The 27,461-nt window shown below is 38.3% G+C and overlaps 1 protein-coding gene across 2 annotated transcripts in view; it reads right to left on the bottom strand.

The window, feature by feature from the left end:
* gabra6b (gamma-aminobutyric acid type A receptor subunit alpha6b) overlaps nt 1-24,808 on the bottom strand; it is a 62,669-nt gene extending 37,861 nt beyond the window's left edge. Inside the window, exons 1-7 of one of the 2 annotated variants that reach the window (XM_007237225.4) lie at nt 24,572-24,808; nt 22,858-22,976; nt 17,787-17,854; nt 15,472-15,692; nt 10,885-10,967; nt 8,200-8,343; nt 6,369-6,521 (exon numbers count right to left, since the gene is read on the bottom strand). In XM_007237225.4, coding sequence (XP_007237287.3) covers nt 6,369-6,521; nt 8,200-8,343; nt 10,885-10,967; nt 15,472-15,692; nt 17,787-17,854; nt 22,858-22,976; nt 24,572-24,606 — 823 coding nt within the window. In that variant the 5' untranslated portion in view covers nt 24,607-24,808. Of the gene's footprint in view, nt 1-6,368; nt 6,522-8,199; nt 8,344-10,884; nt 10,968-15,471; nt 15,693-17,772; nt 17,861-22,857; nt 22,977-24,571 lie in introns of those variants that run through there. The other variant, XM_007237226.3, reaches the window with a different exon arrangement.
* Between the last annotated feature and the right edge of the window lie 2,653 nt (nt 24,809-27,461).

Genomic DNA, 27,461 nt, shown 5'->3' with positions numbered 1-27,461 from the left:
GTCCCTGGAGGAACGTTGTTTCGTTTCACTGTGTACTCTGTATATAGCTGAAATGACAATAAAAACCACTTTGACTTGGACTTAAGTTTTTTTTTTTTTTTATGAGTAGAAAGTAAAAATTAACTTAAACCTGCCATTTTTTGGTTTGCACTGCTGGCTCTCTGCCCCGCTCCCTGCCCTGTATACAGCAGCAATTAACACGATGGCCGGGGGAGGAAGGGGAAGGTGTGGGTCTGCTGTGGCTGCTTTAGGAAGAAATTCCTAAAGTTAGAGGAAACCCTGCAGTATGAGTTTAAATAAATTAGTCATTTGTACAAGATTTTTTGGTATTTTCACAAAATAATTAAAAGATTTTCAGAATAATTTCTGTATTTCTTTCCAAATATTCAGTGCATCCCTATTAAAGGGTTGTTTACACTTCTGGTTCAAATATATTGCAAAACAGGCCATTTGTGTAGAAAGGTATAAAGCCCACATGCATTAGGGTATGGAGCAGTAAAATTGTGTTCTGTGGAATTAATACTTTTGAATGGTAAGAGTTGGGAAGTTGGGAATCTTCTAACAGCCTGACCTCACTACGAGTGTATCTCACTAGACTGCATTATTGTGTAGCTTCTGGTCCGTAAAACTGTTTCTTAACAGGTGTATACACGCAGAAAGTAGCACTATGATGTAATTTATCACAATAACATGTACTCCAGTGTGGCTGCAGTTCGAAAGGAAATACAGCAGGAGAAGAACTGAGCCTTAATTCTAACAGCTCCACCTCCGTCCTCTGTCCTAATGCCACCCAGGCCGAGCCAGTCCGAGTGATTCAGCTCCATCACCAACTTCTGCCAACAGCTGTGCATTAAGCTAATGAAGCTGACTTTATACACGGGTATAAAAGCAGACCAAAACGTGCTGACAATACTAAACCACTGCAGGGCTGATGTCTGGACTTACGCTTCAGATTAGCATTCATTCACTAGCATCAATTTATCCCATAATATAATGTAATACAAAACCAGTTTATTTAACTAGATCAGTACATGTATAATAAGACACTATATAAGTAACAGAGTTACTTCAAGCACCCGATACTTCATCAGGAGTGCTAAAGTTCAGTAATCTAGCTGCTAACTAGCTAATTTTATGGTATTGTATGTCATCAGAAAGTAGGGAGATGGTTCAGAAATTAATATTGTCCATTTCTTAATTTCTCTGTGATGGGGAGCTGCAATTAGCTTTTATTAGCTTTTATTTTACTTTATTTTTCCGTTCCGCCTTAAATGCTGCAGCCCCTGCCGGCTGTAGCACCATTTAAGGTGGAACAGGAAGGTTAGCAAGAATCGGGACACCCCTACCCCTCCACATGCACACGCAAAACAGAGGGGTAAGGGTAAGGGGTATTGCCAAGGGGTGAAATGGGGTTTGGCCATAATTACAAAATAGCCTCGCCCAATTTCCATCTTATTTTTCTCCTCTAAATTGTCTCTCCATCGTCAGTATCTAATTCCAATAGTTACTTCTCACAGTGCTTAGTCTACCACATTTTATGTTTCCCCCCAAAAAAACATTTTTTAAACATTATTCTACTATAAACAGTGATTTGCAAACTTTACCACATTTTGTCATATTACAACCACAAACTTGTATTTTATTGAGATTGAGAGGACCATGGTCACTCTGGATGAGCTGCAGAAATCCAACAGGAGGGAGAAAAACTACTAGCAAGCTTTTTTCATGCTTGTTATTAAGAATTAGACCATAAAACATTGAAAATACACATTAAACTCTGGTAAAATTGTGCTAAGCGTCACTTTGTGTTGCCGTTTTACCAGTTATTCTCATATTCCTTAGTTTGAAGTGTGCCTCTGAAAAGTTTCTGTTTGAAGGGCTAACAAGCCCCATCCCTTCCCCCCACCCCTCCAGCCTAACAAGAATCAGGAAACCCAACCCCTCTGCGTGCAGGGGTGAAATGGGATTGGGCCTTAGTCACTTCATGATCAGTGTTCATAGTAGTAGCTACTTCAGACTGTATTTACTTTAAATATGATATGACCAAGAAACAAAACCTTTAAATGTGGGTGTGGCAGAATAGGGTAAAGTCCATATGATGACAGTTTCTGACTCTTTCTGTAATACCATACAGAAAGCAAAGCTCTATAAATGTTCAGATGGTCCACATGCTTAGTCTGACAGACTGTAATACACTACAGAAAGTTTAAAGGGGTGCTCTACAATGCTCTATAATGTCATTTGATCCACATCTTTATTTTGACATTCTCTATTCTTTATTCTGACCACAAAAAGTAAGGGCTGCTCTAAAACGCTCTAGAATATCATACAATGCACATCTTCATTCTGACAGACTGTAATACACTGCAGAAAATGTAGGGGCCGCTCTATAATGTCATATGATCTCCATGTTCATTCTGAACATTCTAAACAAGTGTAAGGGCCGCTCTATATTGCTCTATAACGCTCTATAATGTCATTTGATCCACATATTCATTCTGACAGACTGAAATACACTACAGGAAGCATAAGAGGTGCTACATTATGCTATATAATGTATAATCCACACAAGACACAGCAAGATATCAGATAGATAGATAGATATCAGATAGATAGATAGATATCAGATAGATAGATAGATATCAGATAGATAGATAGATATCAGATAGATAGATAGATATCAGATAGATAGATAGATATCAGATAGATAGATAGATATCAGATAGATAGATATCAGATATCAGATAGATAGATATCAGATATCAGATAGATAGATATCAGATATCAGATAGATAGATATCAGATATCAGATATCAGATATCAGATAGATAGATAGATAGATAGATAGATAGATAGATAGATAGATAGATAGATAGATAGATAGATTTAGGCATCCAGCAGCAACAACACAATACAATAAGAAACATACTCAGACAAACCAAAACACAGAAGAATAGAAAATATATAAGGCTATAAAAAAAAAAATAAAAAAAAACCAACTATACAAGGTAAGGATCTATCTGTAAACGGAGCAGTGCAGTAGATGTTGCTAATGGTCATAAATAATTAAATAATTAACAGAGTAAAGTGCAATGACATCGATTACGAAAGTGACTGATGTGACATAGAAATATAATATAATATAAGTATGCTTACGTTAGAAGACAGTTCTAAACAGAGAATGTGAAAATGTGAATACCCAATCATGAGTAAGGTATACTTTAATGTAAGCGAGGTTGGGGAAGTGTTAATATAAATAATTAAGTTGTTGAATAATGTCCAAGTGGTGTGCCTGGATTAAACTCAGTCATCAGCAGCATCCCGTCCCCGATGGGAGGAGTTAAAGAGTCTGATGGCTCTCGGAATGAAGGATTTTCTGAGTCTGTCTGTTGTGCAGCTTTGTGACAGCAGTCTGCCACTGAACACACTCCTCTGCTTCATGATGGTGGTGTGAAGTGGGTGACTATCATTGTTCATGATAGAAAGCAGTTTATCCAAAGTCCTTCTCTCAGCTATTGTAACCAGAGAGTCCAGCTCCATTCCAACCACTGCCCCGGCCCTCCTGACCAGCTTGTCCAGCCGTGATGCATCTCTCCTCTTCATGTTGCCTCCCCAGCACACCACAGCGTAGAAGAGAATGCTGGCCACGATTGATTGGTAGAACATCTGCAGAAGCTTCTTACAGATGTTAAAGGACCGCAGTCTCCTCAAGAAATAGAGCCGGCTCTGTCCCTTCCTGTACAGGGTGTCTGCATTTGTTGACCAATCCAGTTTGTTGTCCAGCTGTAGACCAAGGTACTTGTAGGTCTTTACTGTCTCCACATCAACCCCCTCGATGGAGACTGGCTGCAAGGGTGGTCCAGACCTACGGAAGTCCACCACCATCTCCTTGGTCTTGGATATGTTCAACTGCAGTTGGTTCAGTGGGCACCAAGCAACAAAGTCATCCACCAGTCTCTTGTACTCCTCCTCCTGACCACCCTTCACACACCCAACGATGGCAGTGTCATCCGAGAATTTCTGCAGGTGGCACATCTCAGAGTTGTACTGGAAGTCTGATGTGTAGAGAGTGAAGAGGAAGGGGGAGAGCACAGTCCCCTGTGGTGCTCCAGTGCTACTGACCACAGTCTCCGATGTGCCGTCAGTGAGCCTCACGTACTGTGGTCTGCAGGTGAGGTAGTCTGTGATCCAGGACACCAGGTGAGGATCCACATTCATCTTCACCAGCTTGTCTCTGAGAAGTGGAGGCTGGATGGTGTTAAAAGCACTGGATTCTCACAGCACTACTCCCCTTGTCAAGATGAGAGTAGGTTCGGTGGAGGAGGTAGATGACTGCATCCTCAACACCAATCTTCTCCCGATATGCAAACTGGAGAGGGTCCAGTGCATGCTGTACCTGGGGTCTGAGGAGTGGGAGAAGCAGTCGTTCCATGGTCTTCATAATGTGCGAGGTCAAAGCTACCGGCCTGAAGTCGTTGAGCTCACTGGGGCGAGGTTTCTTGGGAACAGGGACCAGGCATGAAGTTTTCCACAGCGTAGGAACCCTCCCCAACTGCAGGCTCATGTTGAAGATATTCGACAAGGGTAACCCAAGTTCAAAGGCGCAAGCCTTAAGAAGTCTTGGGCTCACCTCGTCAGGTCCAGCTGATTTCCCTGAGCGGAGTCTCCTCAGCGCCCCTGTGACCTGGTCTGCAGAGAGGTGGAGGGGGGAGGTGAGGGGGGCGGACTGGATGTGCTGACACTCTGTGAGAGGGAGACCTGAGCAGCACTCAGAAGAGGTAGGTAGGTGTCCAGTGGGGCAGAGGCTGAGGTTGCTGAGATAGCAGGACCGACAGAAGCAGGTGAGGATGAAACAGGGCAATCAAACCAGTTATAGAAGAGATTGAGTTCATTCGCTCTCTCCACACCACCAGCTGTTGCACTATCACTCTTTGGCTTGCACCCTGTGATTGTCCTCATAACGTCCCAAACTTCCTTCATGTTGTTAACTTGTAACTTCTGCTCAACCTTCTTCCTGTAGGTCTCCTTAGCCTCCTTTAAGCAGGACTTGAGTTCACGCTGAATATTCTTCAACTCCTCCTGGTTCTTGTCTTTAAAGGCCTTCTTCTTTTTGTTTAAGAGGTCCTTTACGTCGCTTGTAATCCAGGACTTGTTGTTGGCAAAGCAGCGAACAGTTCTTACAGGAACCACAATGTCCATGCAAAAGTTCAGATAGTCAGTTGTGCAGTCTGCTACCCCCTCAATGTCCTCACAGTGAGAGTCCTGAAGCACACTCCAGTCTGTGGATGCAAAGCAGTCCTTCAGGGTCTCCTCTGCCTCCTGAGACCACTTCCTGAAGGAGCGTGTTGTGGTTGGTTGCCTCATCACACAGGGTTTGTAATGAGGCTTCAGGAAAACCAGTTTGTGATCAGATTTTCCAAGTGGGGGCAGTGGGATGGCGGTGTACGCATCACTGATGTTAGCATACAGGAGGTCAATTGTCCTGTTTTTTCTGGTGGGACAGTCCACATACTGGGTAAAAGAAGTCAGTGTGGAGTCCAGCGTGATGTGGTTGAAGTCACCAGAGAGAGCGACAAAAGCATCCGGGTGTTGTGTCTGGAGCCTGGCGATGGTCGCGTGTATGACGTCACACGCAGCCTCCGCGTCCGCTCGGGGGGGCACGTACACACAAACAACAATGGCGTGTGAGAACTCCTGCGGGACGTAATATGGTCCGGCAGCAGATAGTCTCTTTAACAGTCACATGGCCAGGATTACACCATCTGTTGTTAATGAGGATAGCGAGCCCACCGCCCTTATATTTGCCGCTCCGCGCGCTGTCTCTGTCCGCTCTCACAGTGACGAATCCGGGGATGTTTACATTAGCGTTGGGGATGCTAGCGGTTAGCCAAGTCTCAGTGAAGCAGAAGAGACTGCATTCCCGGTAGGTCCTCTGGTTTCTCACTAACGCTGCGAGCTCGTCTGTCTTGTTGGCCAGCGAGTTCACGTTCCCCATCACCACTGCTGGAATACAGGGCTTGTATCTCCAGCAGTTTTCCCGTTGTTTAGCCTTTAGCTTAGCTCCGGCTTTACAGCCCCTGGAGTGTCGCTTAAGCTCCGTCGGAATGGGGTGCCTCGCGCCGGCGCGGCTCTTTGTTCTGAGCGCGAGAAGTTCTTCCCTCGAGTAAACAAAGTTTCTGCAGCCCATGTGCAGAGTTTGGAGATCCATATCCATGGGATACATATTAACACACACTACAGCGTAGTAAGAGACGAAAAAATAAAGTAAACAGTGAAAAAAGTTCACTTAAGGTGAAACACTACACGGAGCTGCTGGAAGGCTGCCGCTCTCGTCACGAAAAGCAAAATACACAGAAGCGCTGACTCACCGAACACAGTTCTGGCAGGAACGGACTCTTTGTTGATCCAGAAGGAAACCTGGGCGAGGATGACGGTCATGATGCAGGGGATGTACGTCTGAATCAGGAAAAATCCCATTTTCCTCTGAAGGTGGAAGTGAACTGTCATGACTATGTACTCTCCTGCAGGACACAGAAACAGGACATGAACAGGGTTATGCACTTACTGGCCACTTTATCAGAAACCCCTACTTTAAACTGTTTCTGGAGTACTGTTGTTTAGGGCTCGGACAATGCTTGATACCAATTCTGATATTAGGTGTTTAGAAATAATAGTGCAGCACTGGAGGCGGAGATACTCAGAATTCCTTGTTCTATCAGTCTGTTCTTATAACTCTTTTTTAATATCATTTTCTTTTATTTTTCTTTTTACTGTATTTTTCGCACTATAAGGCACACTGGATAATAAGACGCATTTTTACAGACGCTATAAAGGAACTTCTAATTCAGCAGGTCTCGCCGCTGGGTGGTGGTGGGGGTTGCTAACTAATTTAGTTAAGTAAAGCTAAGCTAAGTAAACGAAGTTGTGATACAAAACTTTTCTTTTATAGTCAAATGAGCGCTGGATGTAATTCTACACAGATTTCTCTCATGAAAACTTTATTTGGGTGAGTAAAGCACTTTGTTTTGCACGTTTATTTAGTAAGGTTACATTTCTGAATTTAGGCTTTAGTGTTAGCATTAGCGGCTAACCACTACTCCTGAGTGTTTTGCTAAGATATTCGCCCCACATAGCTTGTTTTAACATGGTAAACATGCAGACTGCAGTCCAATATACTCACCTCTGAACAATGAAAGAGTTAGCACTTAGCATGGTTAGCAGCTAATGCTAATGCTGCTTCAGCAGTGCAAGCCAGGGTTAGCAGCAGGTTACAGGCTGAAAACACTCACCTCTAAACAAGGAAATAGCTAGCCCTTAGCAGATTTTGCTAATACTGCTGGAGAAGCTTCACTGAATCTTCTGTGACTTTACTGCTGCTTACAACCTGACTGGTAAAATTTGTACATAGGCGCATCAGATTGAAAGGCACACTGATGATTTTTGGGAAAATTAAAGGAATTAAAGTGTGAAAAATACGATACATGAAAATTATTTTAACTATGATGATTTTGGTTTGCATTTTATTTACCTTTTTTCCCCATTCTTTTTATTTACCTGCATAGCTATTGTATAATTTTCCACATTTATTTATATATTTATGCATTCAAATAAAGAATTAATTATTTATTTGTTAATTCTCTATTTTTGTTTAGGTTCTGCTTTTTTTAAATCTATTTTTGTTTTTTTTCATGCAATTTTATTATTTGATATAACTATTATAATGTTTTATTTTAATTGTTATGTAATACATACTGTAAATATTTAATCACCATTTTTTTACCCATATTTTATGCATTTTAAATAAAGGTCACCCTGAGTTTAAATTCTTCAGTTCAGTCAGTATTACTGTCATATACAGTAGCTTAAACTGAGAGACTCATACTGGTAGACTGTACTTTATATCAACCAAAAAGTGTATTAATTACTGATGTATTATTGCCAATATTTTTGCCAATAACAACAGAACTGATATTAGTTGATATTATTGGCTAAACGACATACATATAGTATTATTCCTGACTGCTGAGCCATCCTCTGGCTTTTCAACACATAACTGCAGGGTCTCTGATGCCTGATCTGCTCTCAGTGTGGTGCTTTAGGGTTCTCTGGTAACTGGGAATATTTCGACAACCTGAATAGTCAGATCAGTTGATTGTTTTTTTATTGAATAATCTGTTATAGTAAGAACTCTTGGTTTACCTGTGTTGGATTTTAATCGTTCACTCGATACAGTCTGTCCCATCAGGTCGTACTGAAGCAGGCTGGACGACTCCTGCGGGACCTCCACCGAAAACAGCGGCCCTTTCTTCCACGTATATACGATTTCACTGACAGGATACGCATCTATAATAAATATAAATAAAGTTCAAATACATACAATCAATCACGTAAGAGAATAAGGGCACTGGGGCTGTGTATTGGCAAGAACTTGGCGATATGATACACAATATCACAATACAGGAGTTATGATTCAATATATCACAACATATTGAAATAATATAAGCAAGGCAATATAGTGCTGGACGATATGGCCAAAATTTATATCACGATATATTCCTTAAATTTCGGTCGATACGATATAATTTCGATATCGATAAATAAAAACTTCGAAGGCCTCAGAAAAAGAATCCCTGCAATCTCTGCAGCTTGCACTGCAAATTTAAATTATTATTTAACTGTGTATTTGCACTTTTTGTATCAATCTATCTAATGGAAATCTGTACCTACTACTGTATGAAAATGTTTTTTAAGTCTTTGAAACCTCCTTTCACAAAAACTTTAATACTTTAGAAATAAAAGTAGTCAAAATAAATCAATGCTCAATTTTATTTGCATATAGCAAAATAATAACATGACATCCCTGTCAAACATAAGCCTATATAACTATTACAAATAAAAATAACTTTAAATGACAACAGAGGCAGAGCTTCTTATTCATTGTAAACAAATTTAACAGATTAAAACAAAAGTGTTTTAACTAGGATATATAATACAAGAAGCCTTTATATACATAAAAGCAACAAGATTTTCCCGTCAAATAAACAAACCTATAGGATTTTTCAACTATAAATAACTTAGTGACAACATAATCTATTAAAGTGCTTCAGCCAGAATACAAGAGGTATTCAACATGATATCCACGTCAAATAAACAAACCTAAAGGATTCATAAACTTTAAATAACTTAGTTTCAACATAATCTATTAAAGTGCTTCAGTCAGTATAAGGAAAATATTGTATGTAGTGAAGATGCTTGAGGTGGTGGAACAGATTAGATGTATTAACGTTACGCTGCTTGTCAGCTCCACTCACCGGCACAATTTGCAGCAAAGCGGCTGGGCGAGCGGACCCGCGGCTGGGCGAGCGGAGCCGCGGATGAGCGAGCGGACCCGCGGATGAGCGAGCGGACCCGCGGCTGGGCCAGCGGAGCCGCGGATGAGCGAGCGGACGAGCGAGCGGAGCCGCGGATGAGCGAGCGGACGCGCGAATGGGCGAGCGAAACAGCGGCTGACCGAACCGAGTCTACCCTATCCTTGGATCCGCTCGTCCCGGCTCCGTTTCGAGACATTTTAGATGCGTAGCGGAGCGTACCTGAACCTAACCTAGCCTAGCCTAGCCTAGCCTAGCCATTTTAACCTAGCCTAGCCTAGCCTATCTGGCTACGTGCCTGTGTGATTGCGTCATCACGCACTGAGGTAGCACAGCTATGGGGGCTGAATGTGTTTGGCTCTGCGGCGAGCTGACGCCAGTAAAAAACGCCTGTCCGTGACAGATTCTGTACATAATACATATCGATATACCACAAAAGTGATATCACCGTTATTGAAACATTTCTTATCGCGATAAATACCGATATCGAATTATTGTCCAGGCCTAAGGCAATATAATGTGATCGTTTCAATTCAATAAAATAAAATTAAACATAAAAACAGTAATATAAATTGGCTTGCAAAATATTCATACACCTCTGAACTTTTTAAGATTTTTTTAACCTTACGAACACAAACTTAAATGTATTTTATTGTGATTTTAAGTGATGGATAAAAACAAAGTAGAACTAAAAAGATTCAAGGTTTTCAAAATTTGATGAAAGTAAAAATCTGAAAAGTATTCAGCCCCCTCTTTACTATGAAACCTCTTAATAAAATCAACTGCCTTCGGAAGTCACATATTTAGTTAAAATAAAAGAGTCCAGCTGAGTGCAGTTTAGTCTCAGTATAATAAACAGCTGTTCTGTGAAGACCAGAGTTTGGGCACAGTTGACGATAAAGTGGATGGGGCTAATCCTGAAAAAAACCCTTTTAAAAGCTCAAAAGACTTGAGACTGGGAAGGAGATTCACCTTCCAGCAAGACAATGACCCTAAACATACAGCCAGAGCTACAGTGGAATGGTTTAAATCAAAGAATATTCATGTGTTAGAATGGCCCAGTAAAAGTCCTGACCTAAATCCCACTGAGCAAGACATGACAACTGCTGTTTACAAATGCTCTCCATCCAACCTGGCTGAGCTTGAGCCATTTTTCAAAGCAGAATGTGACAAAAATCTCCTCCAAAGACTCGCTGCTGTAACTGCAGTGAAATAGGCTCTACTAAGTTTTGATATATGGGGGGGTGAATACTTTTGCATGTCACGTTTCAGATTTTTATTTGAGTAAAATTTTAAAAACCATGCATCATTTTCACTCCTACAAGTCTGAGTAAAAGAACAGTTAACATTTTGTCAGAACAGTGGAATTTAATAAGAACCACTATAAACTTACAATTACTAATAAATTGATACAGAAATGCAGAGCAAAATATCAATATATCAATGTTTTTTACACCTCTAGTACTGCATGACTACTCTTTCTATATGAGTTATTAAAAGAGTAATTAAGACTTACAGCTGCCAAACTTCAGAGGGCAAGAGTGACCATCCATGGGAAAGTTTATCAGCCTCATGGGACATTCTGCGTTGATGGTTAATCTGCATATAAATAGAGAAACAGCATAAACCACTAGACAAGTGCATACATAAAAAAATCAGCAAACACACACAAAAAAATACAGATTATTATTTTTCATACATTTTGTTGTCCATTTCATACATTTTACCATATTGCATAAAAAAAATACAGGGGGTTGGACAATGAAACTATAACACCTGCTTTTAGACCACAATAACTTATTGTCCCGACGGGCAATTCTGGTGGAAACAGGAGAGTTGAGGGGCACAGTGAATTCTGCCGTGATTTGATCAGCCGTGGTTTTATGTTTTTTTGGATACAATCCGGGTTATCACCCGAACATCCCTTTCAGACAGCTTCCTCTTACAGCGTCCACAGTTAATCCTGTTGGATGTGGTTCGTCCTTCTTGGTGGTATGCTGACATTACCCTGGATACCGTGGCTCTTGATGCATCACAAAGACTCTTTTGAACTCTGGTATGTTGTGTGCATTGCAATATTTTGAGCAAAACTGTGCTCTTACCCTGCTAATTGAACCTTCACACTCTGCTCTTACTGGTGCAATGTGCAATTAATGAAGATTGGCCACCAGGCTGCTCCATTTTGGCCATGAAACCTCCCACACTAAAATGACACGTGTTTCAGTTTCATTGTCCACCCCCTGTATGTTTGTATAAACTGCTAGAGAATCACTTACATGTCCCACAGAAGCTAAAGAACACTGCACTGACCTGTGATATATATATATTTTTTTTTTTAGCCAGACTCTACGGGTCACCATCATTACCACCCACAGCACTGTCCACTGTGAGTGGCAATATTCGACACCTGCGACTTCTTGTACGCACATGACACTGAGGATCGAGGAATGTTAAATACCTGCACAACTTCAGAAATGAAACATGCTATCGTACATCTGCACCCTCGATCCAAATCTCTCAAAATAATTCACCTGGCCTTGCCATGAGCACACTGACCAGTGCTCAGCCTCACAACATTTATAAGCATGAGTGTTCTCAAGCCAGCCCTTGAAAAAATACTTCATGATCAAGTTACATACTGCTGTCCCATGACTTTTGTCAGCATGTTAGTGTATGTACATAAGAGTCAAAATGTAAAAAAAAAAAAAAAAAAACAGATTACAGCCTTATTTTCTGCCAACCGACAAAAAGGGAGATTAAATGTATGTATAAATTCTAGACTGAAATGTGAAACCAAAACAAACCAGTTTTCTTTTTACAGTTTATTTAAACACTAATTAGGGCTGGGTATCACCACATCAGTTTACACAGCACATATTCAAGTCAGATTCATCAGGTCCCATTTCGATTCAATATTGAATCACAGAGAAATATTTCAGTTAAAATTTCAGATTGTACAAGGTACTCTCAACCTACCATTATTAAGAATATTAGTGTTTACATTTAGATTTAACCCAAGACTATTACATTAAATGTTTGTATTATTATGCAACACAACAGTGTACATCAGTGTAGGAAAAGACCTTGTAAAATAATTTATTGTAAACAAACAAAAAAAAAAAAACGTTGGACTGAACTTTTACACTGCATGTAAGTGCTGCCGTATTTAACATAAAACAGGAAACTCTGGAATAATGCTAACTTGCTAGCTAAAATGACAAATGAGACAAAAATGGGAGAAAACTTGTGGAGAATGCTAACCTTAACCTGTTTTTTTAGATGCAAGCGAGATATCAGAAATTAGAGATATAAGAAAAATAGTCTAGCAGGCTTTAGTAACTTTGAGTGAGCGCTTTGTCTTTGAACTCCCATATATTCAGTCATACAGTGGGAATGCTGTATGGCCCATTTATCGTATAATTGATTTACTTTTAATTACTGCTAATTCACCTGTCAGACCTTTAATTCTTCTCTTGACTGCTGAAACTGAGACTCAGTCCAATGTTAAGCTGAGCTAAAGGTGCTGTTGCCATGTGGGTCAGCCAGACGCTACTCTTACTCTTCCTGTACCAGTTTTCTCCAGTTTCCAAGAGTCTTTTGAAGCTGTATGAAACAGTACTCACTTCACCAGAGTGGCTTTACTGCTCCTTACAACCTGACTGGTCAAAATACATACATAAGGCACACCAGATTATAAGGTGCACTGAAAATTTTGGGAAAATAAAAGAATTTTAAGTGCACTATATTGTGCGAACAATATGACATATAACAACCAGGCAAATAACTGCTCCTCAGAGAGAAAAACAAAAAGTCTCACACTGCATTATTTTAAACTTCCAATAACTTCAGTCTTTAATGACTGGGAGTAAAGTGAAAATAATACTAAGGGGAGCATTAGACGGAGAAAAGAAATGACCATGAGTGAAGTGAAACAGTGGGAGGATAAGGAGAGAGCCGGTGATGGGAGATGGATACAGAACACACAACCAGAACCAGCAGGAAAACGGACCCAGCAACACTAATTAGGCTCAGATCTGTTTAACAACAGTGTAACACCAGTTCTGACAGTATCCTCAATACACCCATAAAGCACACTTTATTACAATAACACAATTCATCATAATAATGCTGGATAATATCACAAATATATTTCTTTATTTCAGACGATATGTTATACTACTGATAGCAATATAAACAGTATAAAAGCCACTGCCTGTGGTGTACAGTATGTAATCACACATGGACACTGATCTTTCTGTTTGGCAGTTCCCTTTACATCAGTCAGCAACAGAAGCTGTAAAGACTGTATATCTCTTACCAAACTAGGCCAGTGTTTTTATAGTCTGATGTATCTTCATATTAAATGACAAAAAATCTATAGAAGATGCTATTTTCAGGAGACTCTAGGCTACATAAATGTATTTAAAAGTTAAAGAATAGCCACACTCAAAGACAATTTTTTTTAATGAAAAGCAGAAATATGTTGCTCTGTAATAATAAAATATATCAGCTATATAATAAGATGCAAATATTAAAAGAATTTAGATATAATACCATATTTTGATCAAAAGTTTTTTAGTATACCTTATTTTTGCACTTAAAATCCTTTCATTTTCCCAGAAATTGCCATTGTGCCTTATTTTCCAGTGATGCTGTGTCAGGCTGTAAGGAGCAGTTTAGAGTTTCAGTTTAGTTCTCCAGTAGACGCTACCCGTTTGATAGTATGATACCCGTCTTTCACCGTTCAGAGGTGAGTATTATCGGCCTTTAGTCTGCTGCTAACCCCAGCTAGCACTGCAGGAACACCATTAGCATTAGCCACTAAATATGCTAAGCAGTAGCTCTTTCAACATTTAGAAGTGAGTATTATCGGCCTGAAGCCTGCTGCTATCCTCGGCGCCCTGCTGGAGCAGTATTAGCATTAGCCGCTAACCACGCTAAGTGCTAGCTCATTCGCCGTTTAGAGGTGAATATATCGGCCATTGGTCTGCGTGTTTACCGTGTTAAAACAAGCTACATACAAGCTAAAATAAGATATATAATATTGCCCTGGCTTGCTTAAATCTAAGCTTGCTGTAAATAAACGGAAGTGCTTTTCAACAGTTTTCAGGAGAGTAACCTGTGTACATTTACATCCATCACTCATTTGTTTTTTTTGTTTTTTTAAGAATTACAGTTTTGTTTACTTAGCTTAGCTTTACAGGTCTTGCCACCCAATGATGAGACCTGCTGAATTAGAAGGAAAACATGGAGACACGCCTGTTCCTTGTCGCATAATGCGCTTTATAATCTGGTGCGCCTAATATATGAAAATAGACCTGAAAAAATAGACCACAAAATAGACATTTATTAATAGTGTGCCTTATGATCAGGAGCGCCTTGTTTTTAGTATACATATTTTCATTTAATATGATCTAGCTTGAAGACTTTTATTGTGAAGTCCACAATAGTAAATTAGGCACACTGGCTAATTGCTAACTGGCAATGCTAACTGTTATTCTGAGCTGAATGAACTGCTGTTTTTTAATAACAGATGGATGGCACTGTGCTGGGTAAATTGTGCAGGTTCTATTGTTGGATATCCTCTCCATCCAATGAAAAACTGAAACTCCAGAATAGCAACTTTACAGGAGAGAAATAAAACTGTCTAAACTTTCAATGGGAGTCAATGTAAAACAAGTTTATTTCAGGTAATTTTAGAAAACTGACAAAATTCTGTTCTGTTGTTTGATATGATTTATGAATCTTGTCTGTATGTCACTCTAGTCTTTAGTAATGACGTTTAGAACATGGTCATGTAGTTGCTGGCTTAGTGCGGGCCTCGTACATGTATGTGACACTGAAATATTAAAACTATCAATATTAAATTGTCCAGGCCTTATGATGATAATAAAATACTGTCATGTCACCCACATCTAAACTCCATAACAGTGAAATAAAAACTAAAAATGGTTGTTTTAACTGTTTTGTGTGTTATTTATATTGAGTGCAGTGGCTATTTTGAGCATGGGTCAGTATGATAGTGTGCGAGTGAGTGAGTGTATGAGGGTGAATCAGAATGGCTCCTGATTTGGAACGCTGCAGTGGGGGCAGTTGGTTTTACCTCATGGTGTAGAGGATAGTTCCGTTCTGCATGATGCGGAACAGCTTGTTGGGAGTGGTCATGTTGTGGGAAATGGAGCGCTTGCCATTGCGGAAGAACGTGTCCGGAGTCCAGATTTTGCTGACCATCAGGTTGTTCAGGCGCAGGATGTCGATGGGGCCCTCGAACTTGAGCCGCTCGTCTATCCACGTCTGACGGAAAAACACGTCCATCGTATATTCCTGAGTAATGGGAATATGAGATTTATTTTTAACAATACCACACATCATAACAAAAATACTAAAAATACTAAAAATATAGTATATATTGTACAGTAGTACAATAACCCATTTCTAACTGACTAATTAGGGGTAATATCACAACACTTAAAATTTGATACAAAAGTGATTTTTTTTTCCATTATAATATAAAGAAAAGATTAGATACATTAAAGTGAATAAGACTTAATATTTAGTTGCAAATCTGTTGCTTGCATTAACTGAATCAAGCCTGTGACCCACCAACATGACTAAACTTTTGCATTCTTCGTTTGTGATGCTTTTCCAGGCTTTCACCCTGGCCTTTCAGCTGGTGTTTGTTTTGGCGGTTACTCCCTTCCGAGTCTCCCCTATTTAGCAGGTAATTTACATTCAAGTCTGGAGATTGACTAGGTCAGTCTAAAATCTTACACTTCCTGCCAATGATAAATTCATTTATACATTTGGCTTTTGCTTTGCTGCACAATGAAGGATCTCCCAATCAGTTGGTTGCACCTTTCTCAAGCTTAATAAGCCCATCCTAGAAGAAGCCATTCAAGCCCAATCCATGACATTATCTCTACTGTGTTCACATATGAGCTCATATGTTTGGGATCATGAGAAAATCCTTTCTTTCTCCAAACTCCAAATTATCACATTGGTAAAATGTAATATTTGTCTCAACAGTCCATATAACATTGTCCCAGAGGCTTGTCTAACCCAGTCTTGCCTTCCTTCCTAGTGGTTTGCATCTTCAAGTGAAGCCTCTGTACGTTCATTTATGAAGTCTTCTGTGAACAGTAGATTGTGATACCTTCATTCCTGCCATCTGGAGGTTGTTTCTGAGGTCACTAACAGTTGTTTTAGGGTCTTTTGGAAAATGTTTGTCATTGACTGTTTTTCTCCTTGGTCTACTTGTTTGACACCTGTTACTTAGTGCACCAGTGATGACTTTCTTCTTCAGGCTCGGATTGATTTTCCATCTGCTCTTAGCTTCACAGTTGCTTGTTTTTCCCTCATAGACAGCTCTCTGGTTTTCATGTTGGTTACTCCTCTAACTATAAATGCACAGTCTGCACAGGCTAAACCCTATTAGCAAAGCACTATTACATGTTTGAATAATCAATCTGACAATATAACAACACATCTGCAACAAAACAGACACATGTTACAAGAATCTGCTATTTCTGATTGGTGGAACAATTGGTTAACAGCCTTGCGAGAAGATTATCAAAAGAACGTACTACTGAAACCAGTTTTACTACATAAAATTTCCATGTTAAACTTAAGATGTTTTTTTGTGCCACAGCTCAGAAAACTGATGCAAAGCTGGGCGTCCCCAAACTTATGACATGCAGTGTATGACAGTAGGGTAAGTTGGTTCTGTCATGTTCTGTCCGAGCTGAGCCGCGTACAGCACCGCCTTCACCAGACGAGACCACATTCCTGCCTACAGATTAGAAACCCGTCCAAAACCAGCATCTCCTGCAAAACGTGTCCGACTCGGTGCCAATAAAAGTCGTGCTGGAGACTTATCCATACTGCCTATCGGATTGTCACGGTGTATCACATGGCAGCGTGGGGAATAGTATGGCGTAAAGGGGAATAAAACTCAGCTCAGCTGGGACCCTCACTGACAGGGATTGTCATCCAGATTAAAATCGCTAAGCTAAGCTGCTCTAATGACATCCTGCCCAAATGCCAGAATAATGAAGGCTGGAATGGACATGACTTGAGGCAGTGGACGTAAAAGAACTGGAAGCAATTACTGCAGCCGTTCTAGCCAGTAGGAAGATGATAAAATACTGGTGTGTGTATGTATACAATATATTCTCACACATACATTTATATAAACATACATATCACAACACAATATACAGTACAGAACATACTGTATAATGATGGGCAGCAGTAAAAGATGTGTATTAATGACATTTACTGTAGGCTATGAAATATCAAAACACTAACAGAATTATTTGGATTCATAATTTGCTAATCTGCTACTTTTTGAACAAAATTTAGCATGACAGTGTAAAAATACTCATATTGCCCAAATCTAATTCACCTTTACTCACGTACCATTTCCACATCCGACACAGGACCAAAGCTGGTGACAAAAATGTCGGTTTTAACCTCCGTAACAGGACCTACAAGCAAAGAAATGTTATTATTTTCCCCAAAAAAGCAGTACCCAACTCTAGAATGGGATCTTTACAGGATATCTAAGTTTGCTTACAGTTAGTGTAAATTAAAATGAAAATAAGCTTCATTCAATGCAATTGTGGAGCTTTTTAATGTATAATGTATTTTTTTTTTTCATAAAATCATATGATACATCATTATCCAGTGGTCACTCTTTTGAAAACAACTATACTATAGAAAAGATAGTGATGACAAACAACCCCAGTTTACTCAAAGAATACAAAAAAATACTGTGTTTGAAAAGAGTTCTTTAAAATTAAGGCTGTCATGGTAATATTTTTGTCTGTGTGATATATACTGTGATATTTCGAAGAATCACAAAAGGTCAGTGATCTAACATGCCATAATATCAATAATGCAATCCTTGTCCAATATTCATTTCTATATTGGAATAAAACGAACAATAATATGCAGATAAAATCTGGTAGATGTTTTATTGAAAATAAGTCTAGCCCATTTTTTGTCTTTCATTTAATTCATCCAAACTATGAAGAAAAAGGATATGGAATTATTTAGTAAACCAAAAATGTTAAATAAACCAGAATATTATATTATTTATTAGATTTTAGATTTTTTTAAGAAGGGCCCGCCTTCTCAGTCAGCTTTATGAGGTAGTGTCACCTGGAATCCAGGCTTTCAGTTAACAGCTGTGCTGAACTTGTCAAGCATTAACTACTTGAATTTCTTGTCCCTTCATTTATTTGAATTACTTTAAGAAAGGTCAGAAGGTCAGTCAGTCAGAGTAATTTTAAGAAATTTGAAAGTATTCACACGTGCAGTCACAAAGACCATCAAAATCCTCAGGTAAAAAAACTGTCCCTTATCACGAACACCCCATGAAAAGAAGACCAAGAGTTACCTCTATTGCACAGGATAAGTTTATTAGCATTACCAGTCTCAGAAACTGCAAGTTAACATCACCCCATATAAGAGCACCTAAGTACTTCACAGAGTATTTTGATTTGTTAAAATTACCTTCAAGTTACTACATGATTCCTTAGGTGTCCCTTCATAGTCTAACAAAAATAAAATGAGAAGCTGTGTCCAAACTTTTGACTTTGTAATTGATTGTATTAGAGATGCCCTAACTTTCCAAGTATTCATCAATCAAACTTATTAGTCCGAAAATAGCAAAAAACAAAACACTTTCACTGTTCGGCAAAGAAAAAAAAAAAGGTAGAGTAATTTATACTGAACAATTTAAAGTTTGTGTTGTTTTGTGTTTAAAATAAATATTTTAAATTGTAGTTTTGTAAATGATTTTTTTTGAAAAGCAATATAAAATACATTTAGAATGTTTAATTTACAGACTGGCAAATTTAATGAAAACGTGGTATTCATTATTCTAACTTGAGCTGAATGTTATTTTTGTTCGGTTTCAGACAGAAGGTCTGGTGTCGTTGTGTGGGGTGTAACTTTGTATCTGACCTTGGGTTTTCATTACAGGCACTTTGACAGTCCAACATTACATTAATGAGGTCCTGCAAGCATGGGTCCTAACACTTCTGAATATACACTGTGGTGAACTATTCCAGCAGGACAATGCTCGTCCACATAATGCTGCTGTCTCAAGAGCTTGCCTTGAAGACACAGATGCAATGCCATGATTAGCTGCATCACCAGACCTATCCCTGAGTGAAATGTGTGGAATGCTATTGGATAAACTATCAACACTCGAAATGCATATGAATGAATATTCAAAATGCATGGGATGGATTATTGCAGGACACCATTAGGAACCTCTACAGCTCCAAATTGAGATGTCTGGCATGTTGCATTATACACACACTACTTTGTGTAGCTCAATCAATATGGCCAAGAATTGCCCATATCAGTCATACTGTATATATAAACGTGTTCTTTACTGATGTTCTCTAGGAGCAGATTACTGCACTGTGTGTGTTATTTATTGGACGCCTCAGATGTTCTCAAAAGAACACTTTAAAATCTTTAAACATTAAACAGTGATTTTCCTTTCAGTAAGCTTCGGTCTGCTTATTATTTACAGTAAACGGTACGGTTATCTCTGAAGACATTTCAACAGAAAGAAGAAACCAGAACAATCAGGAGGAGTTCTGGCACACGCTTACATATAAACACACACCAAAGGGTTCTCTGAATGATGGAACAAAAAAAAAAAACACTTTTACTTTGTTAAAGCGGCAGTCCTTCATCCAGTCCACAGAGACAGTTCCCGTTTTTGATCCAAGCCAATCCAAAACACTGAGACCGAGACAAATGAGGACCACCTGGGAGGTCCCTAGAATCACTTCCCTACAGATTTATGTTTAAAAACATATATAAACCATAAAAACCTTCTGTACTGATCTATGGGTTGTATTTAGGGCTGGTTTAAGAATCAATGCACTAAAGAACCATGTTTAAAACAGTGTAGAAACCTTCAAATGATTATTTACTGATATTTGGCTTTTATTTTAAAAAAGGGTTTAAAAGCTTCTTTACACAACAGTGATTCTCTCTTAGTTGTTTTCAGTCCCTGGCATTTGCCAATTCCTACTCCTCTCAAGAACCATGTGTCAAGAACCTGTAAAAACCTTTTAAGACACTTTAGCCCTAAGAAATGTAGAAATTTAGACAGTTCATATTACATGGTGGTTTTTTTAAACTTTATCTAAACAAACCAGCCCACAGACAGCCACTAAAGAACCATGCATATTCAAATACATGGATTTACATTATATTGAGGTTCTTTAAACATTTTAGTTTTAAGGTTTTAATAGGTTCCTCACTCACTCACTCACACATCATTAGCAACAATGGATTTCTAAAGCAGTGGTTCTCAAATCAGTCCCAAACCAGAGAACTACAAAAAAAGTGAAGAAACTTAAGGTGGTTTAATAATACTGATTTAATGGTTCTATATACCAGTTTTACATTAGATTGCAGCTCACAATGCAATATAATCACCAAATATAATCACTTGCCCACAATAATGATATCATAATACTGGGATTATCTGCAATATATCACAAAACAATTCTCCAAGATAATTCTGGAGACAAGAAAAAGGGTAAAATATTCATACTAAATAAGAAAATACCACCATATGGAGTAATTAAGTAGTAACTTTAGTAAATCAGTCTTCAGGAGGTTAGAAAATCTATGTTTCAATAAAAATACCAATATTTTATGCCACACATTGATATGGTCCAATGTGATAGAAAAGATAAAATATATCACAATCTATAATTTGAGCATCATCATTACAATGTGCACAAGCTTGCATGGGCAGAATCACAATACTGAGGCTGTGTGTCTTTCAGACAAAATCCATTAAAATAAAAACAGATTTGTGAGTTTAAACTTTAAAAATGGTACCATACTGAATTATCTGGATTTACATTACAGGTTCTTTAAACATTATGGTCACTATCTTACACCCTGCAAAACGGCACCCATGAATAATTAGAGAATTAGAACATGCCTGGTGTGATACCAAAGTCACAACACGCCCTAAATCCAGCTGCATGGTGCACGGTGGACAGCTCACCTATAGATCCCTAAAACAGGGTCAAGTTAAATATGATGAGTTAAATACCTCTTATTTACAAAACCAGTGGCTATGAAACCAGTCCCCAGACTGTCTCTGGCATTTCACATTTCCTGAGTTTACTGTAAGCCTGGATAGGTTTAATTCACTTAAATCATTTGAGATGTTAATCCAATGCCTCAATGTTTCAAATAATGTTTACTGAAAACTTGAGTTAATTAGACTTAAAATTTTTAGTTAATATTCCTAAATTGTAAGTTAATTGAATTTGTTGTTTTTTTGTTATTTCTTTTGCATTACACATTAATTCTATAAAAACAAATTTGCATTTAGACTTGTTTTTGATTTATTTTAAATAAAATATAGACTGGAAACTAGGGGTGGGCAATATTATATCGTATACAATATATCGTGACACAGAAATATCATGATATTAAAAATCCATATCGTGATAATAGGGCTGTTCTGTCTTAAAAGTAGTCTATTATTTACTGTGAAGCTTTAGGTGTATTTATTGTATAATTGTTTTAGTTTGCAGTTTATATGCATGCACTAAATATTCTGCAATATTTTTTGCTGCATTATATTATTTTACGCAATATTATTTATTTTGATTATTCTGTTATACTATTATACTATATTCCTGAAATGAACGAATTATTTTAGTTTTCCTATATGGCCAAGAATATTGTTATCGCAAAAAAAAAACTGAAATATTGTGATATTATTCTAGAGCCATATTGCCCACCCCTACTGGAAACACTCTAGAAAACTAGTTGGAAAAGAAAAGAGTTACTTAGCAGCTCAGAAATGAATGCTTGTTCTCACAGCCTACAACATCAAGACCAAGAAGTTCATCATAATATATGATCTACAAGTTTACCTAAAATAGCCTGGGTGGGAATCACTTCACACTGATTGTGAGAGTGTCAGGAATTGGGGGACACTCCCAGTATGCAAACACAAAATATGTGGCCATATATGTGGCCATAAACATTCAACCAACTCAAAGTTGAGTAATGTTCAGAAAAATCCAATTTTAGGCAAAACAGACTTCAGTTGAGTTTAATCAGTTTGTGGGTTTATAGTGTAGGACCATTTCAATATTTGTAATCATGGGGATTTTTTAAATGGTTTTAAACTGATATTTTTGGCTTTACATCACATTACCCATTATTTACACCTTTAAAAAATCTTATTGACTAAATCACTGTCTCTTGACCCAGTCCACAGACTTTCCCTGATACCCAGCGATCCCTGAACAGCAGGACAATGCTCCCTGAAACCAATCATCTACTGTAACGTTCTTTATGGAGGTAACCATGTTTCTTCTCAGGGGTGGTGTGAAAAAAACCTTAACATAGATACTGAGAAATACAACACTGTCTAGCACTGAGAACCTCACAGAACTGGTTCTAGGTGAAAGATCTGCAGTACCTCCAAATCCCGGTCGCAGTCTGTTGTCATATCCATCCAGTAATCTGTCCAGAATGCGCGTGATGTTATCCAAATAGATGCTGGCCTCAGTTGGAGCACTGGACCAGACCTGACACACACTGCAGAACACACATTCACTTACTATCTAGCACTCAGTATCTAGCACTTTTAAAACTTCTCCAGTAATCAGATTCCTTTCCCTCCCTTTATTGGGCTTAAATGCTGACATGTCATTATTTTAATCTGAAATGTTATATATTTGAATTTAATGTATTTAATTGGCTTCTACTAAAGTTAAAATATGTAATGGCATAATTCATAAATGTGAATTCTAAGCATGTTTTTTGGGGGGTTGGATCTTGTGAGGTGGTGAAATTTGCTAAAATAACAGCTTCTTCAGGTTTTTAGGAATCTCATTCAATAAATCCTCAGATTTTAGGAATTTTGATCTATACATTTGAGAAGATATGACAAAAAATTATATCACAATATATTTATAAATATTGGTCAATAAAATATGAACACTATAAAAGCCACCACCCTTGATGTACATAATAACGCACTGATAGAGCTGGGTACTATGGCAAAATATTATATCGCATTATTTAAAGATAATCTTATGATACACAGTATTTATGCATCAGCAGTAGCAGATTCTTGAGAACTCCTATTCGAATAAAGAAACATAGAGTTAGGTCTGTGTTCTTTAAACAGCAACGATATCCTCAATATAATTATTGTCGATACAATTAGAATATTGATCACGATATGATAAAATATCAATATACTGTCAAGCTTTAATTCAAGACTTTCAAATCAAACCCATACATTTTTAGATTTAAAAAATTCAGAACAATAAATCTTCAAATTTTAAACATTCAGGGATGGGTTTCCCAAAAGGTTCTTAGCACTAAGATGATTCTTAAATGGTCGAGCGAGCTTCACACTAAGCACTCTCTCTCCATGATAAGATGTTTTTATTGCTAAGATGCTTTTGGGAAACTGGGCCCAGATTAATAAATCTTCATGGTTTAAGAATTCAGCTCAATAAATCGTCAGATTTTGAAAAGTCACCTCCATACATTTTTCAGATTCTAAATCTTTAGATCTTAAACATTAAGGTCATAATAAAAGTTTACATTTTAAGAATATAAGTCAATAATTATTCAGATTTTTAAAAAGTCAGACCAATAAATCCTTTGATTTTTAACATTGAAAACTACACATCAAAACATGTCAGATTAAATCTCAAAAAACACATATTTAAGATCAATTTTAATTTAGGAATCAGAAGGAATCTTGTTTTATCAGCTTTGAAATGTATTTTTTTCTACAGCAAATTTAACCACCAGACCAAGTCCAAAACACTAAAAAACTAAACCTGTTAAACTTAAACTCAAATAAAACATGAATTATGCCATTAAATGCATCATGTTTGTTTAAAGTCTGGTAAAAAATAACTAAAATATTAAATAAACATTTCAGACCGGAGTACTTGTATCAGCTTTTATCCTCTATACTCCACACTGCAGTGATACAATCCCGCGCGCACTGATGCTGGCACAGAGCAACAAACAAAAACAAACAAACAAACAAACAAACAAACCGATCAACACTGAGTAAAATAAACCCTGCGCGCGCTACAACCGCCCAGCCGTGCAGCAGCGGGAGCGCGAGCGCGAAAAAACATCAAAAAGTGGACTTTCTGACTTACCAGGACAGCAGAACGCACGTGCGCACCCAAGCCATGGCTTTCACTCTCTCTCGCGCTCGGAATCTCTCTCTCTCTGAGCGCGCGCGCTGTGGCACGAGGAAGGGTGGGTGGGTGGTGGTAGTGAGGGGGGGTAGTTGGTAGAGGGAAAGCGAGAGTGTGTCTGTATGTGTATGTGTGTGTGTATAAGGATAGTAAACTGCCCCCCACCAACTCCTCCCCCTCCCACCAGCTTCAGACAAGTGTTTGCGCGCGCTTCTGCGCTTCTGCTGTGGAGGAGTTTGCGAGCGCGCACGCGCGCACACCGCAGGAGGCATGATGGGAGATTCTTTTCTTAATACAACCCTGTTATGTGACCACACAGAGAGTTAGTGCTGCTTGGATGATTGCGTTTGAATACAGTGTGTGTGTGTGTGTGTGTGTGTGTGTGTGTGTGCTTAGCAATGTGGTGGGCAGCAGTTTCAAAGTGCTCTATTTAAACAAAAAAAAAGAATCATTAAATATTAATATAATCATCAATATCATCATCAAAAAATAAGCAGGTTTGGTACTGCAATGCTATTTAGATAGAAGATACAGGTTACCAGTATTTTAGACTGATATCGGCAGTATTTATTTACTGTTGGATTAGCTCACTGGAGTGGGCGTTCAGAAAAGGTAGTATCAGTGGTTGCAGGAGCTCATTAACATATACTGCCATCACATGCTATCAACTTGCTGCAAAATGGATTATTAGACTGGATTCGTAGAGGTTCCTAATGGTCTCTATCCTCTGAGACAGCTTTTCTGGCTTGTTGTGTTACACAGGCTTTACACACTACTTCTTTATGTGTAGCTTAATAAAATATTATTCAAATTAGCCTAAATTTCTGATAATTATAATCATTTTAAATAGTTTATTGTTCCTGGTAACCTTTTTCTATCTTCTCAATAGCATTACAATCCAACACCAGTCAAAAGATTGGACACAGCTTGAATTCAGTGTTTAATCATTAGTATTTTAAAATGTTCTGCATTGTAGATTAATACTAAAGTCATCCAAACTATACAAAAAAACATATTGAATTATTTAGTAAACAGAAATATGTTTTATACATTAGATTCTTCAATTAGGCACTTGCTTTGCACATCTTGACATTCAGTTAACAGTTGTGCTGAACTTGTCAGTTACTTGAATTTCTTGTCTCTTAAAGTGTTTGCAAGCATCAGTTGTAAAGGTTTGAAGAGGTAGCGTTGGTATACAGTGAATAGCCGTATTTCAGTAATGTTCTAATCCATACTATGGCAAGAACTACTCAACTCAGTAAAGAAAAGAAATACTTTAAGAAATGAAGGTCAGTCAATTCTTTTCAAAAACTTTGAAAGTATCCTCAAGTGAAGTCGCAAAGACCATCTAAAACTGATGAAACTGGCTCTCATCAGGACCACCTTAGGAAATGAAGACCAAGAGTTACCTCGGTTGCACTGGAAAAGTTAATCATGGTTATTAGCCTTAGAAACTGCAAATCTCAACTCTTAAAAGTAAAGCTTTAGCCAGTATTTTCTTCTTTGAATTTTCCATGGTGCAGAAATATGTTTTTATTTTAGCCTCTGACACTGCCCACTGCCCCTATCTCAGTCCTATTTCCACACACCAGGTTGCCAGGTATGACACACAATAGCAGGTAAACACAGTGTGCTGCAGCCTCAACATCCTTCTAACAAGCTCTGTAAAAAGATACAGAGTAAAACACCACTGAATATTGACAAAGCCTTTGGAGATTAGGAGTTTTGAGCCCAGAAGGACTACAAGACAGATCCTGAGCTGCTAATTCTCTCCTGAACAAGTGAGCACTGAGCTTCCGCTAAGGTTATCTAATGTTAGCGTTGTAATTGATCATGGCTACTAGTAGGGCTGGACATTTTAAATCATTTTAACGTTCAAGCGTTGCATTTATACTGTTGCATTTATACTTGTGCTCTGAGTTATCAAGGCAGTGAGTATTTGATATAGGTAAAGTAATAATATTTTTTATAATTAAGATACTATGGAACTATTTTGAGACATTCAGTCTTTATTCTAAAATAAGTCACTATTTTTGAGATAATATCTCATAATAATTGGAAACTATGGAACTATTTTGAGATATTCAGTCTTTATTCTGAAATAAGTCGCTATTTTTTGAGATGCTAACCTTTTATTATAATTATAATTAAGATACTATGGAACTATTTTGAAATATTCAGTCATTATTTAGAGACATTATCTCAATATTCTCACCATATTCTCATTAAAACTGAGACACTATAGAACTATTTTAGTCAAAGTCAAAGTCAAAGTTAAAGTGGTTTTTATTGTCATTTCAGCTATATACAGAGTACACAGTGAAACGAAACAACGTTCCTCCAGGGACCATGGTGCACATAAACACAGTGTAGACAGAACAATAGTGCAACAGTACAAAAGTGCAGACAGACAATACAACACAATACAGACAAAGAATAATAAATAACAAGACAGTGTGCAAATTATGCAGTGTGCAAAAAGTGTGCAAAAAAGACCAGTGAGGTAGTAATTACCTCTATTACACAGTGTGCAATAGAGTCCAGTGAGGTAGTAGGGTTTTTAGTGCTTTCCATTTTCTGGGGTAAGTGGGGTAAGAGTGTGTGTGCATGTACAGAAAAACCATCAGTTCAGTCTCTGCAGTTGAGGAGTCTGATGGCTTGGGGGTAGAAGCTGTTGCAGAATCTGGTCGTGCTGGACCGGATGCTGCGGTACCTTCTTCCCGAAGGCAGGAGGGAGAACAGTTCGTGTGAGGGATGAGTGGGGTCATTCACAATGCTGGTTGCTTTGCGGATGCTGCGGGTGGTGTAAATGTCCGTGATGGAGGGGAGAGAGACGCCGATGATCCTC

The sequence above is a fragment of the Astyanax mexicanus genome, chromosome 17 (assembly GCF_023375975.1).
Source record: "Astyanax mexicanus isolate ESR-SI-001 chromosome 17, AstMex3_surface, whole genome shotgun sequence".
Classification (NCBI taxonomy): domain Eukaryota; kingdom Metazoa; phylum Chordata; class Actinopteri; order Characiformes; family Acestrorhamphidae; genus Astyanax; species Astyanax mexicanus.
This window is presented reverse-complemented; position numbering and strand designations above follow the sequence as displayed.